This window comes from Pan paniscus, chromosome 1, assembly GCF_029289425.2.
Source record: "Pan paniscus chromosome 1, NHGRI_mPanPan1-v2.0_pri, whole genome shotgun sequence".
In the NCBI taxonomy this organism is placed as follows: Eukaryota; Metazoa; Chordata; class Mammalia; order Primates; family Hominidae; genus Pan; species Pan paniscus.
The window spans coordinates 204,298,080-204,314,850 of record NC_073249.2 but is presented as its reverse complement, the minus strand read 5'-3'; the positions used below and the strand labels follow the sequence as shown (position 1 = coordinate 204,314,850).

At 54.5% G+C, this 16,771-nt stretch overlaps 2 protein-coding genes across 6 annotated transcripts; both read left to right on the top strand.

Annotated features, from left to right (window-relative positions):
* The first annotated feature begins 3,776 nt into the window (after positions 1-3,776).
* On the top strand, positions 3,777-6,870 carry C1QA (complement C1q A chain). Of its 3 annotated transcripts, none has more exons than XM_024929671.4 (3): positions 3,777-3,801; positions 4,874-5,043; positions 6,095-6,870. In XM_024929671.4, exons 2-3 carry the CDS (start codon positions 4,881-4,883, stop codon positions 6,667-6,669), a joined length of 738 nt encoding a protein of 245 aa, XP_024785439.1. In that variant the 5' UTR covers positions 3,777-3,801; positions 4,874-4,880; the 3' UTR covers positions 6,670-6,870. The 3 variants fall into 3 exon arrangements, with proteins under 3 accessions (XP_024785439.1, XP_024785437.1, XP_024785438.2); XM_024929669.4 differs by lacking the exon at positions 3,777-3,801 and adding an exon at positions 3,847-3,966; XM_024929670.5 differs by lacking the exon at positions 3,777-3,801 and adding an exon at positions 3,889-3,966 and having other exon boundaries at positions 4,854-5,043.
* Positions 6,871-10,820: 3,950 nt separating this feature from the next.
* On the top strand, positions 10,821-15,368 carry C1QC (complement C1q C chain). 3 transcript variants are annotated; one of them, XM_024929673.4, is made up of 3 exons: positions 10,821-10,978; positions 11,275-11,468; positions 14,488-15,368. In XM_024929673.4, exons 2-3 carry the CDS (start codon positions 11,288-11,290, stop codon positions 15,042-15,044), a joined length of 738 nt encoding a protein of 245 aa, XP_024785441.4. In that variant the 5' UTR covers positions 10,821-10,978; positions 11,275-11,287; the 3' UTR covers positions 15,045-15,368. The 3 variants fall into 3 exon arrangements, with proteins under 3 accessions (XP_024785441.4, XP_024785442.4, XP_034813729.3); XM_024929674.4 differs by having other exon boundaries at positions 10,847-11,001; XM_034957838.4 differs by having other exon boundaries at positions 10,897-11,150.
* The last annotated feature ends 1,403 nt before the right edge of the window (positions 15,369-16,771 follow it).

The following is a 16,771-nucleotide window of genomic DNA, read 5'->3' as shown; positions in this document are numbered from 1 at the left end:
TCCCTACTAAAAATACAAAAATTAGCCGGGCGTGGTGGTGCACACAGGCCTGTAATCCCAGCTACTTGGAAGGCTGAGGCAGGAGAATCTCTTGAACCCAGGAGGCAGAGGTTGCAGTGAGCTGAGATCGAGCCACTGCACTCCAGCCTGGGCAACAAAGTGAGACTCTGTCTCAAAAAAAAAGAAAAGAAGAAGAAGAAGAAGATGGATACTGGGCTGGGCGCGGTGGCTCACGCCTGTAATCCCAGCACTTTGGGAGGCCGAGATGGACAGATCACCTGAGGTCAGGAGTTTGAGACCAGCCTGGGCAACATGGCAAAACCCCGTCTCTACTAAAAATACAAAAATTAGCTGGGCATGGTGGTGCATGCGTGCCTGTAATCCCAGCTACTTGGAAGGCTGAAGCAGGAGAATCTCTTGAACCCAGGAGGCAGAGGTTGCAGTGAGCTGAGATCGAGCCACTACACTCCCACCTGGGCAAAAAAATGAGACTCTGTCTCAAAAGAAGAAGAAGGAGGAGGAGGAGGAGACTGGAAGGGATGTTAGAGGCCATTTGGGGCAGCCTTCCCACCTCCCACCCACTCCCTCATCTTGGTAGATGGAGAAAGTGGGGTTCAGAAAGATGAGATAACTTGCCCAGGGTCACACTGTGAGTTAGGTATGGGCTGAGCAGATGAGATTCCAGCTCCACGAACTTTCTGAATCCAGGGAGCATGGGAGGGGCTGTCAGGGGGAGCTCTGGGCCCCCACCCTTCAAGCCAGTATCCCCATTTTTATCTGTTTGACATACATCAGATGCCACACAAGATTGCAAATGAAAAAGAAGTCCCCAAAGCTCAAAAACCCTGGCTCTAGACCACCCTTCATCTGCCCACTTCAACAGCCTTCCCTTATCTCCTCCCTCCTCCTCCTCTTTTCCTCCTCCTGCCTCTGGCAAAATTTTCAGAAAACAAACAAACAAACAAACAAAAACATGCTCATGAGAAGAAGCAGACAGATGTGGTCAGCCCAGGCCTGAACACATTGGTCTCCAGTCTGGGAGAGACAGAGCCTCTCTATCTAAAGAAAAGCATTCTCAGGGTCCAAGCTGACAATGATGCAGTGTGCCATGCTGACAGGTAATGAGCACCCCATCAGTTAAGGTGAGTAAGGCTAGATGATCTGTTCAAACACTAGCAGCAATTGTCTCTAGATGGTAGAATTCACAGGCTTTTGTTGCTGGGTTTTGTTTTTTGTTTTTTTTTTTTGAGATGGTGTTACAGTATCTTTGGGGTGTCATTTTCTGGCCGGAAACCTCTGTGGCTGGTGGCACCTTTGCCCAAGTTTTGCTCAGGCCCACTGGGCTTGTTTCACTCACTCCTCCTGGCAGGCAGCACTCAGCTCACATTACCAGCCTGGGTTCCACATCTGCCCAGGGCAAGTCAGGCATGGAACAGTGAAGGGTGTGTGGGTGAACATGGGGTCTGGCCACTGCACACAGTCAGACATGCCGGCTGCTGCAGCGGGGTGAGCAGCTCCAGGTGCCAGCATGGGCGCCAGCTCTCTGAGAGGCTGTGGCTAGACCAAGTACACCACAAGCAGCTTCCACAGCTGGCACCGGGGAACATGGTGGCACCCGGAAGCTTCGAGATGCCAGGAACCACAGGGCCCCGAAAAGGGAGTCACAGCTCCGGCTTGGGGAGCTCCCAGGTCTGGGTTTCCCGGAGGGCCGCAGCTCTTCTTTCCTTCCCTTCACCTGCATCATGGCAAGCAAGGGGCATGTTTCAGCCTTGTTTGTGTTACAGCTCTTTCAGCCCCACCATTTGATGGGTCCCAAGTTCTTATCCTGCAACCAGGAAGAATGAGGTATGCAGACAAGTGGGGAGTGAGCAAGACGAAGAGGAGCTTTACTGAGCGATAGAACAGCTCAGCCTCCTGCAGAGCCTCCCTCAGGGGGCAGCTCCTTTCCACAGCCAGGGTGTCCTGATGAGTGTTCAGCTCCTAGCAGAGAGGAGACCCTGGAATGGGAAGCTCCTCTCTGCAGACAGGTCATCCTGTCGACTTTCCAGCTCTCAGAAGAGGGAAGACCCTGGAATGGGAAGCTCCTTTCTGCAGGCAAGTTGTTCTGCCATCTCTGCAGCTCTCAGCAGAGAGGAGGCCCTGGAGCGGGTAGCTCCTCTCGGCAGCTGGTCATCCAATGTCTGCCCAGCTCTGGCTGAGCCTGAAGCTTTCATGAGCCTCAGAGAGGAGGAAGTGCATACTGATTGGTCCATGGGTGGCCATAGGCAAGCCCAGAAAATATACCATAAGTTCCCACTCTGGTGTGTGGGACTGGCAGCCTGGCCCCCAGCCTTGAGGCCCTCCCTGGCTTGAAGGTAGGGCCTCACCAGGGACCCATCCCCTTCCACCCAGGAGCCTGTCTGTCTCCTGCTGCTGTTCATGGTGCCCAGGCTGTTCATGCCAAGGGGCGTCTGCAGGCCAGTGCCGAGCTGCCCTCAGTTTCCCCTTGGCTTTCCTTCCATGCTAGTCAGTGCCCAAAGTCCAGAGGGGGCCAAGGCAGCAGGGGTCTAGTGTGTCAGCACTGCCCCAAGCATGCCCACACCCAGCCAGGCTGCGACAGCACCCAGGCTCAGCACCAACTTTGCTCTAAGATCAGAGTGGGCGCCAAGAGGAGGGAGAAGCCAGGCAGTGGGAGCAGACACTTCTGAGCCTGAAGGGTGGGGCGGGGGGCCTTCCCGGGCCCCCAAGAGTGCAGGGATGCCTGGGTCCACAGCTGCAGTTTAGGTGGCTGCAGCTGCATGGGGGATGGCGGGGGCCCCCACCTGCTCCATGAAGCAGGAGGCCTGGGTCTTCAGCTGTGGTTTGGCAGCTGCAGTGGTGCCCAGGAGGGCGGGGTTCCCACTGTCCCCAGCTCCCACTGGCTACATGGAGCATGCAGCCCTGGCCGTGCCTCCCTGCTGCAGCCAATGTGATGACAGCGGCCATTCCAGACGGCCCGCCATTGCCATCTCTTTTTTTTTTTTTTTTTTTTTTTGAGATGGGGTCTTGCTCTGTCTCCCAGGCAGGAGTGCAGTGGTAAGATCAAAGCTCACTGCAGCCTCAACCTCCTGGGCTCAAGCAATCCTCCCAGCTCAGCCTCCCAAATAGCTGGGACTACACAGGTACATGCTACCACACCTGGCTATTTTTTAAATTTTTAGTAGAGATGGAGTTTCACCATGTTGGCCAGGCTGGTCTCGAACTCCTGACCTCAAGTGATCCACCTGCCTTGACCTCCCAAAATGCTGGGATTACAGGCGTGAGCCAAAGCACCTAGACTTGCTGTTTTTTTAAATGTTGGCAAAAGCTAGTGACTAAGTGTTCACCATGTGCCAAGTGTTTTGTATGTGCAGGTCATTAAAATGTTATAATAATCAGATGATATAGGACCCCGTTCCCAATGTACAGATAAAACTGAGGGCTCAGGAGGTCAAGTGATTTCCCAAAGACATGCAACTAGGAAGCAGCAAGTCTAGAAACAGATTGCTGTGCTTCCTTCTCACCAATGCACTGTTCTTTCTTCTTTGTATTTTCCAAGCTTTTGGCAATGAATTGCATGTCACTTTCATAATCATGAAAAGTCCTACAAGGGACAGATTTTTTTAAAGATTCCTTCCGCTCTGGTGTTCTGTGCTTCTCTGGTTCTCAGAACCTCACCCTGCACGGCCTCCATCCCACATCCTCACAGGCACTGGCCTCACTGCCCCCACTCCCACGCCAGCTGTTGCTGGGGCAGGACGCCCAATGTCCCAGTCTTGCTGAAGTCTGCTCGAAATGTCCCTGGTGAGCTTCTGGCCCCTGGGGAAGTTGAGGGGGCAGGTCTGGAGAAGGGGAAGTAGGAAGGGATGTGAAACTTGGCCACAGCCTGGCGCCACTCCTGCTGGGCAGCCCACAGGGTCCCTGGGCGGAGGGCAGGAGCATCCAGTTGGAGTTGACAACAGGAGGCAGGTGAGGCCAGAGTCCCAGAGGGAGGGGGCTGCGGAGTTCTGGGACCCAGGGGAGCTGGCCCAGGAGGCTAGGCAGCTGAGGCAGGGAGGGAGGGAAATAACTGTGGCTGATTCTAGGACAGGGATGGGGGTGCAGCACTGATCCAGGACCCAGAATGGGTGAGTGGAGGGACCTTAACTCCTTGAGCCAGGGCTTGGGGGAGGGTGAGAGGCGATGAGTTAGACCTAACAACTGAAGGGTAAGACCAGGGTTCCTGGGTCCTGGCCCCATAACACATAAGAAACCAGGAAAAGCCTGGGGTGCTAGAGCTGGCAGTGGGACCCAGCAGAGGGGACTGTAGGGGCAGCCAGTCACCCATGCTCAGGTGGATGCTGAAAGGCGCTGAGCATGCGGAAGAGTGAGCAGGTGTCGCTTTGGGCGTTTGTGAATTCCTGTGTGTATGCAGAGCTCCACCATCTGGGTGAGCCAGTGTTAATTAAATAAGGAGCAGGCGCTCAATACATATTTGTTCAATGAAATCGATTACCTGTGGGAGTGTATGAATGTGTGTGTCTGTGCAAGTGAGGGACAGAGTCTATTTGGGTATCAGTTGTGTGTCAAGGGGGGTAAAGTGGATTTCTGAGTTTGCCTACTGTGTTTTGTAGGTGCATGGATGAGAGCTGTGTTTGTGTGAGTGTGTGATGATGTGGGTGTGCTCTGTTGCATGTGTGGATGTGTGTGAGTTTGTGGTTCTGTGTATATGCGTGGGGTCCTGGGGCTGGATTGAGAGTGGACATTGAGAGCCCTAGAGGGTGCATGTGCACTGGGGGAGGACTGTGCATAAATCATTGTGTGCATGGGACTCAAGGGTGGGAGCTGGGTGTGAGTGTGATGTCCAACCTGCCCAGGCCCTCCCGTGTCTCCACAGAGGCATCATGGAGGGTCCCCGGGGATGGCTGGTGGTCTGTGTGCTGGCCATATCGCTGGCCTCTATGGTGACCGAGGACTTGTGCCGAGCACCAGATGGGAAGAAAGGGGAGGCAGGAAGACCTGGCAGACCGGGGCGGCCAGGCCTCAAGGGGGAGCAAGGGGAGCCGGGTAAGCACCCTTCCTCGGGACCCAGCCCCTTGGACCTTGGCCTGACTTGGCCTCCAGGGCGAAGGCTTGGGATGGCACTGAGAATCAGGAGTCCGTCTGCCCCCAGTGCCCCATGAATCCTCTAGTTTGTACTTGGCCACAGGCGCTAAGGGAGGCCTAGCCTTCCCGGGCCATGTCCTCAGGCCTCTCCACTCCCCATTCACTGCCTGGGCCCTCTTTCTTCGGCTTCACCTTCCCCCTCTGGAGAATGACTTGCTTTGACCAGTGAAAGTGAAAGTTCTGGCAGCAATGCTGAGTCCTTGTTCATGGTTCTCTTGCCAGAAAAACGAGGACTCAGAGTTTAGACTCAGGAGCCACTGCCTTGCTGTGTGACCTCAAGCAAGTTATTGGCCCTCTCTGAGCCTAAGTGGGCTCATCTGTAAAATGGAAAAATAACACTACCTTGCACATAGAGAGGGATCAAATAACTGCATCTGTCCCTTCACTTCCTTCCAGCACCCCCAACACTGTCCCTGCTTCCCCCTCCCCAGCCCCTTCAGGCTTCAGAGACTCACATTCTAGAAGAAAGGCCAGGGGTAATGGAAAAGGGAAGAGGTCCTGACCAAAGTAGAAAGGGAGTCTCATGGAATCACCCTGGGCCTCCTAGTCCAAAGCAGACCAGAAGGATCACATAGACATTTGCAATAATTTGCATCCGGGCATCCTACATGTGGTACCTGAACCTGAAGCCAAGTCAAGGTCAGTGCCCCAGAGGGGTATGAAGTCCTCAGCCTTGGGCAGGAACACAGCAAAGCAGCCAGAGTTCCATGCATTTCCCAGAACCTGACACTTTCCCAAGTGCCTGTTGACACTTCTCTCAACTTTACAGATGAAGTGGAGGCTCAGAGAGGTTGAGACACTTGCCCAAAATCACACAGCCAATCAGAATCGATGTCCTGAAGGCCCAGGTGCTTCATTGCCCTTTATCCCATAGACTCAGGGGGTCCAGCTCTCTCCCTGAGGACCAGTAGGCATTGGACTCTCACTCCCAATCTGGCATTTCTCCCCACAGGGGCCCCTGGCATCCGGACAGGCATCCAAGGCCTTAAAGGAGACCAGGGGGAACCTGGGCCCTCTGGAAACCCCGGCAAGGTGGGCTACCCAGGGCCCAGCGGCCCCCTCGGGGCCCGTGGCATCCCGGGAATTAAAGGCACCAAGGGCAGCCCAGGAAACATCAAGGACCAGCCGAGGCCAGCCTTCTCCGCCATTCGGCGGAACCCCCCAATGGGGGGCAACGTGGTCATCTTCGACACGGTCATCACCAACCAGGAAGAACCGTACCAGAACCACTCCGGCCGATTCGTCTGCACTGTACCCGGCTACTACTACTTCACCTTCCAGGTGCTGTCCCAGTGGGAAATCTGCCTGTCCATCGTCTCCTCCTCAAGGGGCCAGGTCCGACGCTCCCTGGGCTTCTGTGACACCACCAACAAGGGGCTCTTCCAGGTGGTGTCAGGGGGCATGGTGCTTCAGCTGCAGCGGGGTGACCAGGTCTGGGTTGAAAAAGACCCCAAAAAGGGTCACATTTACCAGGGCTCTGAGGCCGACAGCGTCTTCAGCGGCTTCCTCATCTTCCCATCTGCCTGAGCCAGGGAAGGACCCCCTCCCCCACCCACCTCTCTGGCTTCCATGCTCCGCCTGTAAAATGGGGGCGCTATTGCTTCAGCTGCTGAAGGGAGGGGGCTGGCTCTGAGAGCCCCAGGACTGGCTGCCCCGTGACACATGCTCTAAGAAGCTCGTTTCTTAGACCTCTTCCTGGAATAAACATCTGTGTCTGTGTCTGCTGAACATGAGCTTCAGTTGCTACTCGGGGCATTGAGAGGGAGGCCTAAGAATAATAACAATCCAGTGCTTAAGAGTCAGGCCCGTCCTTAGTATGTTTTTTTGTTTTTTGTTTTTTAAGATGGAGTTTCGCTCTTGTCACCCAGGCTGGAGTGCAATGGAGTGATCTTCGGTCACTGCAACCTCCGCCTCCCAGGTTCAAGCAACTCTCCTGCCTCAGTCTCCCAAGTAGCTGGGATTATAGGTACCTGCCACCATGCCCCGTGAATTTTTTGTATTTTTAGTAGAGAAGGGGTTTCACCATGTTGGCCAGGCTGGTCTCGAACTCCTGACCTCAAGTGATCCTCCAGCCTTGGCCTCCCAAAGTGCTCGGATTAGAGGCGTGTGCCACCACGCCCAGCCCATTCTTAGTATTTCACATGATGTGTTTAGCATGTCCTAGCAGCCTCATCTACCCAGTTTCGAATCCTGATGCCACCACTTATTAGCTGTCTAATCATGTGCGTGTTAACCGAGCTCTGAGATCTCAGTTTCCTCATCTGTAAAGTGGGACTGATGATCCCAAAGGGTCATTGGGAAGATTAAATGACTTAATATATGAAAATTGTAGAGCAGTGCTCAGTTTATAACAAGGGCTATGGAAGTTTTTGCTATTATTTTATTTAATCTTTATGACCAAGCTCTGGGTATGGTATGATGGCCCTACATTACAGATGATGAAACTGAAGCTGCAAGGAGTAGGCATCAATCAGCAAATCAGCATCTAAGGGGAGGATCTGGGGGCCAGTCACAGTGGCTCACGCCTGTAATCCCAACACTTTGGGAGGCCAAGGCGGGCAGATCAGTTGAGGTCAGGAGTTCGAGACCAGCCTGGCCAACATATAGTGAAACCCTGTCTCTACTAAAAATACAAAAATTAGCTAGGCGTGATGGCGCACACCTGTAGTCCCAGCTACTTGGGAAGCTGAGGCAGGAGAATCGCTTGAATCAGGGAGGCAGAGGTTACAGTCAGCTGAGATCGCGCCACTGCACTCCAGCCTGGGTGACAGAGCGAGACTCCATCTCTAAAAAAAAAAAAAAAATTGGGGGGTGGGGAGGCGGGAAGGAGCTGAGATTTGAACCCAAGTCTTACTGATGCCCAAGCCTGTGTTTAACCACTACCCTCACCAGCCTCCCTGGCTTCTGTGAAGCACATGACACATCACACAGGTGCTTTTCCAACCCTGTATTGGGAAGGCAGGGGCAGGAATCAGAGAGGGGAAGCAATTGGCCCAAGGGCACTCCACAGTCCTTCCTGAAGCTAGGTTGCCTGAGTCCAGCCCTGGGCTTCCACCTGGCAGGTGTGGAGACCAGGGCTGCTGCCTCTGCTGCCTGCTGGACATTCCGCCCAGGCTGGGGGCTGGGAGAGTCTTGAATGCTCACAGTGCATTCCAGGGCCCTACTTGTCTGTCTGGAAGCTACTACAAAGCAGCAAACCCCACCCTGTCCCTCGAATGCAGGAGAAATAAGGAGGCCAGGAGTTCAGATCTGAAAATGTCCAATGCACCATGCAGTTTCTCAAAGGAAGCTGGGTTTAGCTTTGTGCTGCACACACACACACACGCACACACCAGTTATGCCTTCACACCCACAGACACACTCAGGGAGGCACAAGCCATCATACCACACAGCCCCTGCCTCAGACATACAAGTAACATCCATGAACCATCGCATATTCTCTCTCTCTTACACATGTGTCCCAGACACACTCCTTTCACCCAGGGACACACATCCTCCTCACTCCAGCATGCATGAGCCTCAGAATGCCTGTGTTCTCTCCCACACGGACCCCCCCCCCCACCAACACATACACTCAAACTCCCACAGGGCCATCCTCAGAAACACGGGCTGTCCCTCCCATCCACCGCCAGATGCACAAATGGCCTCATGGTCCTCGAGTGCACAACCTGAATACCCACCTCTAAAGTACAAGACCCCCTCCTGGGACTGCCCCTGCCCTGCCAACAGGCTTTGGGGGTCGGGAAGAAGTGAGGGGGGCCCAGGGAGAGGATGAACCCTCCACAGCCTCAGGGTAGCCCTCAGCTCCCTTCCAGAGTCAGCTCAGCCCTGTTCTCCCCCCGCCTCGCCCACCCAGAACACACACTGTTTCACAGGCACCGGGAAAAGAGACAGGTCTTCGGGAACCTAACGTGCTGGGCATTCCACGGCCATTGATGTATTTAATCCCAGCAAAATCGATGTGGACACTGAGGCTCAGAGAAAGCAGACATCCACCCAAGGACACACAGCCAGAAAGGGGAAGGGCCCTGGGGCTGAACCAGGGGTGCCTGACCCCACAGGGTTAGGGCACGCAAAGAAAATGCCAGGGGTGGAGGCTCCATCAGCGGCAGTAGAGGCCAAGCTAGAGAAATGGGGTGTGCAGTGAGTGCCCGGCCACCCCCTTACCCTAAATCCTACCCATACCCCACCATCCACCCACTACCCCGATGCAAAATCTCTGGCCCCTCCGGGAGGGGAATGAACTGGAGTTGCCCGGAGCGGGGCCAAGTGGGCGGGGCACGGGAGGGTTGAGCGTGGGCCAAGGCTGCCACCTGCTGGACAAGCCGAACCCAGGCGCAGAGGAGGTGAAGAGGGAGGAGAGGAGCCCAGAGCCGTTAGGCTGGGTGGCCCCCAGCCCCATAATGCAGTATCCATCATTTCTTCTCGTCCCAGGCTTCCACCCACCAGGGACTCCTAGGGCCAAGTGGGTTCATGCCCCTTAACTCACCCCACACTCTGCAGTCCCATGACACGTGGTGGAGACACAGAAGGGGAGACTGAGACCCTAAGGGTTCCTCAGTGAGGCAGGGGAAGAGCTCTGAACACCTGCCCATGCCTGGCATGGGACACCTGCCCATACCTGGCACGGGACAAGGCATCACACGTGTGTTGTGCACTGAATCCCAGCCACTGGCCTGGAGCTGTAAGAAGCCTCCATGTTACAGAGGGGGAACCAATGGACACAGGTGGCAGGTGTGGGGTCGAGGCTGGAGCCCTGCTACTGCCTGACAGCCCCTTCATCCCTAGAATCTCATGTGAGGAGAAGAGGGAGAGGGGAGAAGGCCTCTCAGCTCTGCCAGCCTGGTCCTGATGGGGAGCCCCTCACCAGCCATGGTGGGCTCCAAGCCCAGAGGCAGGGCACCCCCAGGATGCAGGCAAGGAGGGTGGTGTTGGCAGGGAAGATGGAACCGTCAGGGAAGACCAGGTGCCCCAACGAAGGAAGAGGCACCAATACTGAAAGCCAAGGCCACCCCAGTAGACAGAAGGGAGGCCAGAGGGACCAGTGATTTGCTGAAGGCATCTGGTCCATGCAGTGACAGGGCTGGAAGGAGAAGCCAGGGCCCTGGCTCTGTAGCCAGGGCAGCCCGTGCACCACAACAGCTGCCTGCCGCCAAAGCGGGTCCATCCTGGGGGTCCACCTCCAAGTGTGGCCACTGGGATGGGGCACATGGAAGTTCTAGAACAAGGCTTGCAACTTGACAAGTGCATGTGAGGCTTGTTTCTGGGGGCAGCTGAGCAGAGGGGTCAGAGCAAGGCTTTGGGCCCCAAGAGACCACTCAGTGTGTGACTTTGGGCAACGGTGTACATCCTCCTGAGCCTGTTTCCTTATCTGTAAAGGGGGATAATAACTTCCTCCTAGGGATTCTGGGAAAACTGAGTCTCAGGCAAAGCAAATGCTAACATTGGTCATTAGATGGGATGAACCTGACTCTGGGGGACGTCTGTGCCCTGGGGGCTTGTGTTTATACACACACACACACACACACACACGCCCTCAGCCAGATGCTGGGGCAGGGGACAGTTCCTCATTTTGGACACTGACTGCCGGTAGGGGAGTGTGGATGGGGTATTGCTGTGGTCAGTCTGGCTCAGCACCCAAAAGAAAGTGTCAAGTCAGGGAAAATTCTGGGAAAGGGGATGTGGGATTGGGGGAGGGCACGAGAAGGGGAGTGGGCCCAGCCCTGCTTTGGGCAATCCTTGCTCTGACCACTCGGACACCGTGTCCTCTTGCCTGGGAGAGGGGAAGCAGATCTGAGGACATCTCTGTGCCAGGCCAGAAACCACCCACCCGCAGGTGAGGCCCGGACCCCTGCCCAGGTATGGGCACATGGCCGTTTCCTCCACCTTCCGCCACCTTCCTGAAATGTGGTGCCAGGGGCAGCTTGGTGTGTGAGGGGAAGGAGGGTTCCCACTCCTGATGGGCCCCGGGGCCTGGGCTGAAGAAAAGGCCCCACCATCCATCCATGGTGAGGCTCCTGGGGGAGGCAGGAAGGCGAGCTCCCGAGGGCTGAGGAGGATGGGCCCTGGGGAATGAGAGGGTTGGGGGCAGGTGAGGGGCTGGTGGGGACAGCTCAGCTCTCTCCCTCCCAGTTCCTTCTCCGGGATGGACATGGGGCCCAGCTCCCTGCCCCACCTTGGGCTGAAGCTGCTGCTGCTCCTGCTGCTGCTGCCCCTCAGGGGCCAAGCCAACACAGGCTGCTACGGGATCCCAGGGATGCCCGGCCTGCCCGGGGCACCAGGGAAGGATGGGTACGACGGACTGCCGGGGCCCAAGGGGGAGCCAGGTGAGTCTGCTGGCCTGGTTTGGGGGTTTGGGTCTGGGGCAGGGATCAGAGTGTCTGTCTGGGGCTGACCAAGGGGGCGGGGGACAGCAGGAAGTGCTTGCCTTGCTGCCACGCCTGCCCCAGGGCAGAGTCGGACTCTCACGGTGTGTCTGGCTCCTCTATCCTCAGAGCCCAGGCTTCAGGCCACCCCAGAGGTGACCTTGGGCCTGGCGCACTTCCGTCCTCCCCCTCCTTCTTACCCAATTATAGGGAGGGAATAAGAGCGCCTGCCCCCAAAGGTGTCCAGGAGGCTCACAGGAGACAGTGCAGGGAAAGTCTTCTTGCCCTGCAACATGGGCACCTGGGGAAGCTGGGGCCCACACAGTGAATATATCCAATGCACGACTGCCAGGGTTCAAATCCCAGCCCCTACTGATTCCCTCTATGTGAACCCGCACAAGTTACTTAACCTCGCAGTGCCTCAGTTTCCTCATTGTAAAACGAGGAGATGGTAGCACCTGCTTCACAGGGTTGCTGTGAGGATTAAGTTAACTTAAATATAAAACAGCCCTGAGCACCTGGGAGGTCTATGCAGGTGTAGGCTATTTTATCATTGGTTTTATCAGATATCCATGCTCACCTCCCTCCTTAGGATTCTGGATAGTTGGAGGGGTGGGGAGTAGGAGGTCAGGATCGCAGCCAGAGAAACTTCTGTTGGAGGTCCACAGGCAATCCTTGGCATAAGAGAAGGGGGCTGAGGCTATGAATGGGTTACTGGGGCTGGAACTGGAGCCCTGGGGGGTATGAGTGCCTTGTCTGTGAGTGAGCTGGGCACGTCTCAGATGCTGGGCATGCCTGGAGCCGGCCTGGGGTGACACTGAGCGGAGGTGATGGGGTGACAGAGGCGGCGGAAAGGAGGGAGGCCAGTTGAGAGGAACGTCCTCAGGAGTGGTCCCACCGTCATCTTCCCTCCTGGATAGAGGGAATGGCACCAACATTCCAGAAGGAATTCTCCAATTTAGGGTGAGCTTAGGGTGAGCTCAAAGCTCAATGAGGCCTCCAGGTCTGCCATTTTCCAGGAGCTTGTACTTCACAGCTGCCTCTGACCACCTCCCTGCCCAGGGTAGCTGATGGCCACCCGTGATTGAGCCCCCAAGTCCCAGGTGTGGTCTCAGTTTTAGGAAATGATCAAACCGAGGCCACAATCCCTTGAAGAAGTGATTGACCCTCATTTTGCAAATGTCAAAGCTGGGGTTCAGAGAGATTGAGCAACTTGTCCAAAGTCACACAGTGGGATCCTGTCCAACTCCCAAGTCCACATTCTCCACCACTGCCCTCAGCTGCCTCTCAAGTCCCCTCTGTATTGCTGTTTCCTGGCCCCCTCTCAATTGGTGGTTTGAGGACATCACGAAGGATGAGACGCTGCTCTGCTCAGCATCACTGGCAGCCATCACGAGGACCAGACACTCCAGAGCACGCTTCCTATGGTGTGCCTGGCACTGTGCCTGTCCCACTCCACCCTTTCAGGGACTCCCTCTTCTATTATGCCCATATCTCAACTGAGCAAATACAGGCTCAGGGAGGGAGGTCGCCCACCCAGGGTCACAGATGTGAAGGCCAGGTCTGCTGGGTCCCGACCCCACACTCCTAATGCTGAGGCCTAAGAGGTTCATAAGCCATAGAGGATCTGTCGTAAATGGGTCTGCACAGTCACCCAGCCTGACGGAAGTCAGAGGAGGAAAGGAAACATGAGGGCTGATGGGAGCGGTCAAGGAGGGCTTCTTGGAAGAGGAAACTGGAGTCAGCCCTTAAAAGATGAGTATGATTTAGATAAGGGGAGAAGAATCTCACAGAGGCTCAGATCATCAGGGCTGGAACAGAGTGAGACACTGGGATTCTCCAGACTTGAGTTAGAGACCTGACTCCACCTCAAACTGGCTGCACGGCCTTGGGCAAGTCTCTAACTCGGCTTCCTCATCGGTAACATGAGGGAAGTTGAACCAGGCCAGCTGTCATGGGGCTGACGTGGGCTGACTGGGGCTGGGGTGAGCTGGAGAGAGCAGGCCCTGCAGTGGGGCGGCTTCTATTCGGCTCCTTCCAGTGGTTCCCATGTGCTAACCTGGGGAATCCATCTCAGGAGCAGATACAGGTTTTGTGGGACTCTGAAGCTTGTAAAATGTTGAGGGTCTTCTTTATGAAAAATAATACAAACTGACAGATACGCTTGATTGCAGAGGTGAGAGTGGTTACAAAAATTTACACATGTAACAAAATTATATTGGAACCACACACACAGTGTATATAAAACTGGTGAAGTCTACATAAGCTTTGTGAATTCTAGGAATGTCAGCTTCCTGGTTTTGACATTATACTTTAGTCATACAAGCTGTGTCACTGGGGAAAACTGGGTGAAGAGTCCCTGTTCTTTTGTTTCTTCAACTTTCTTTGACTCTATATTTCAAAATTAAAAAGTTGAAAAAAATCAGAAATACAAAATTAGGCAAAAGGTCTTGAAGGGGCTGATGCAAGTGGACAGAACCTGAAACTTAAGCTGCCTCTGACCAACCTTCTGATTTTTGTCAAGAAGGTCTGAGAATTTCAAATTTTAAATAAGTTCTGAATTTGTTCATGTTGGGCTCCAATTAAAAATTTTAAAAAACATTGTGCAGGCCAAACAAGATACTTGTGGCCACATGCCATCTGTCCGTGGGCTGACAGTCATGGCATCTGCGATCCCGCCCAGCTCTGAGCTCCCTACTTGCTTCATCACAAATGTGGAAACTGAGGCCAAGAGACAGGGAAGTGCCTTAGACAAGGTCAGAGGGCAGGTCGGTGGAGAAGCAGGACTTGAACCAGACTCTCTCTCTCCCCTCCAGCCAAAGCCTAACTCCCTGCACCCTGCTCTTAGGGAGATAGCCCATCTATGAGAAGGAGATTCTAGAGACCAAATGCCAGCGCTGTGTTCCCTGGAAGACACCCTCAGGGTCCCTCCTCCCTGTCCCCCACCCTATCACTTTCTCTCTGCCTTCTCCATCTCCAGGAATCCCAGCCATTCCCGGGATCCGAGGACCCAAAGGGCAGAAGGGAGAACCCGGCTTACCCGGCCATCCTGGGAAAAATGGCCCCATGGGACCCCCTGGGATGCCAGGGGTGCCCGGCCCCATGGGCATCCCTGGAGAGCCAGGTGAGGAGGGCAGATACAAGCAGAAATTCCAGTCAGTGTTCACGGTCGCTCGGCAGACCCACCAGCCCCCTGCACCCAACAGCCTGATCAGATTCAACGTGGTCCTCACCAACCCGCAGGGAGATTATGACACGAGCACTGGCAAGTTCACCTGCAAAGTCCCCGGCCTCTACTACTTTGTCTACCACGCGTCGCATACAGCCAACCTGTGCGTGCTGCTGTACCGCAGCGGCGTCAAAGTGGTCACCTTCTGTGGCCACACGTCCAAAACCAATCAGGTCAACTCAGGCGGTGTGCTGCTGAGGTTGCAGGTGGGCGAGGAGGTGTGGCTGGCTGTCAATGACTACTACGAGATGGTGGGCATCCAGGGCTCCGACAGCGTCTTCTCTGGCTTCCTGCTCTTCCCCGACTAGGGCGGGCAGATGCGCTCGAGCCCCACGGGCCTTCCACCTCCCTCAGCTTCCTGCATGGACCCACCTTACCGGCCAGTCTGCATCCTTGCCAAGACCATTCTCCCCACCAGATGGACTTCTCCTCCATGGAGCCCACCCTGACACACCCCCACTGCACCCCCTCCCCATGGGTTCTCTCCTTCCTCTGAACTTCTTTAGGAGTCACTGCTTGTGTGGTTCCTGGGACACTTAACCAATGCCTTCTGGTACTGCCATTCTTTTTTTTTTTTTCAAGTATTGGAAGGGGTGGGGAGATATATAAATAAATCATGAAATCAATACATATGCCTGGCTCAGATTCCTCATTGCTGATTCCTTGAATTTCGGATCTTCAACTTTGCATCAGCCATAGCTGGGCTCTGGACTCAAGGCATCTGGTTGGTGCTCAGGAAAGCTTGGCTGCCAGTGTGGGGACACTCAGCACCATTTGGCCTGGTGGGAGAGAGATGTTCTAAGTGTGGTTACATGCTGCCAGAGGTCCCCAAGGGATCATCTGCTGTCACTTTTTTGGGGGAGAGGCACTGCCATCATTAAAGGTAGGTAAATGGGAGTCAGTTTGACTTCCTGGGCCTGTGCTGAACTTCAGGAGCATTTACCATGGGAGGAAATTGGGCTTGGATAAGCCCAGAACAGACAAAGGCAAGATGTGCAATGAATTTGTGCTGAATGAATAAGAAATTGGTGTGAATGAATTATTACATAAGTGGGTAAGTGAATAACTAAAAGCAGAGTAAATGAATGAATGAATAAAAATCATAATAACTAACATTTATTGAGCACTTAGTATATGCCAGCCATTACACTAAGCATGTTACACATATTAACTCATTTAATATTCATTATCACAGAAGCAACGATGGCTCATGTCATTCCGTGTTTAACACCAGTCTCCCCTCGTAGAAGGGAGGCCCCATGGGGGCAGGGACCATGGCTGATTTGCTAAGAGCTCTCTTTTCTGTGCCTAGATGCTCTGAGATGGGCATGAGGGGGAGACAGAGAGAGAAAATTGGCCTCCCAGATGTCTGACTTGCCCCAAATAACAGACTCTGGGACTCCCAGGAGATCTGAAACCACTGCTGCCCACCGGCCATCAAGTTTTGACTGTGAGGTTGTTGGTGGTTGGATCCAGCCACCATGGTCCTTCTTGGAGGATGATGGAAGCCCACAATTTGATGTTGCAGGTACAAAAAGATAAAAAGTCTAACTCTCCTATGCAGACTCCAGGTCCAATTCTCAGCACCCAGTCAGACTCAAGGCTCACTCTAGCCTGGGAGAACCTGGCCTGTCCTGGCTGTGATCACAGCTTGGTTCCACAAAGCCCCACGGAGTCATGGAAGCACCAGCCATCTGAGGTGTGGGCTGTTAAGAGCAGTGGCTCAAGCTGAGTTCTACAACCACCTCCATTCACTTTGGCTCCTCTGTTTGGGAAAGGGGCTGTGTCACACCTCCCTGCTTTTGCCCATGCAGTCCCTCCCACTCATGCAAATCATCCATCCACCTGGATGATATTCATTCACTCAACTGTCAGGAGTCAACATAAACATCACCTCTTCCATGAAGCCTTCTCTGATTTACCCCTTGGGTCCCCACAGTGCCCTCCACAAATTTGGGCACAAATTCATGACTCCTTAGAGCCCAGGTTCCCAAATCAGGTGGTGAATAAAATTAACCTAAAGACTTATTTAAAA

What these genes read in the sequence shown, in the direction of transcription:
- C1QA (XM_024929671.4), top strand. Translation starts at nt 4,881, where the DNA reads ATGGAGGGTCCCCGGGGATGGCTGGTGGTCTGTGTGCTGGCCATATCG. An exon ending in GGGGGAGCAAGGGGAGCCGG is followed by an intron (nt 5,044 to 6,094) that starts GTAAGCACCCTT and finishes TTCTCCCCACAG; the next exon opens with GGGCCCCTGGCATCCGGACA.
- C1QC (XM_024929673.4), top strand. Translation starts at nt 11,288, where the DNA reads ATGGACATGGGGCCCAGCTCCCTGCCCCACCTTGGGCTGAAGCTGCTG. An exon ending in GGGGCCCAAGGGGGAGCCAG is followed by an intron (nt 11,469 to 14,487) that starts GTGAGTCTGCTG and finishes CTCCATCTCCAG; the next exon opens with GAATCCCAGCCATTCCCGGG.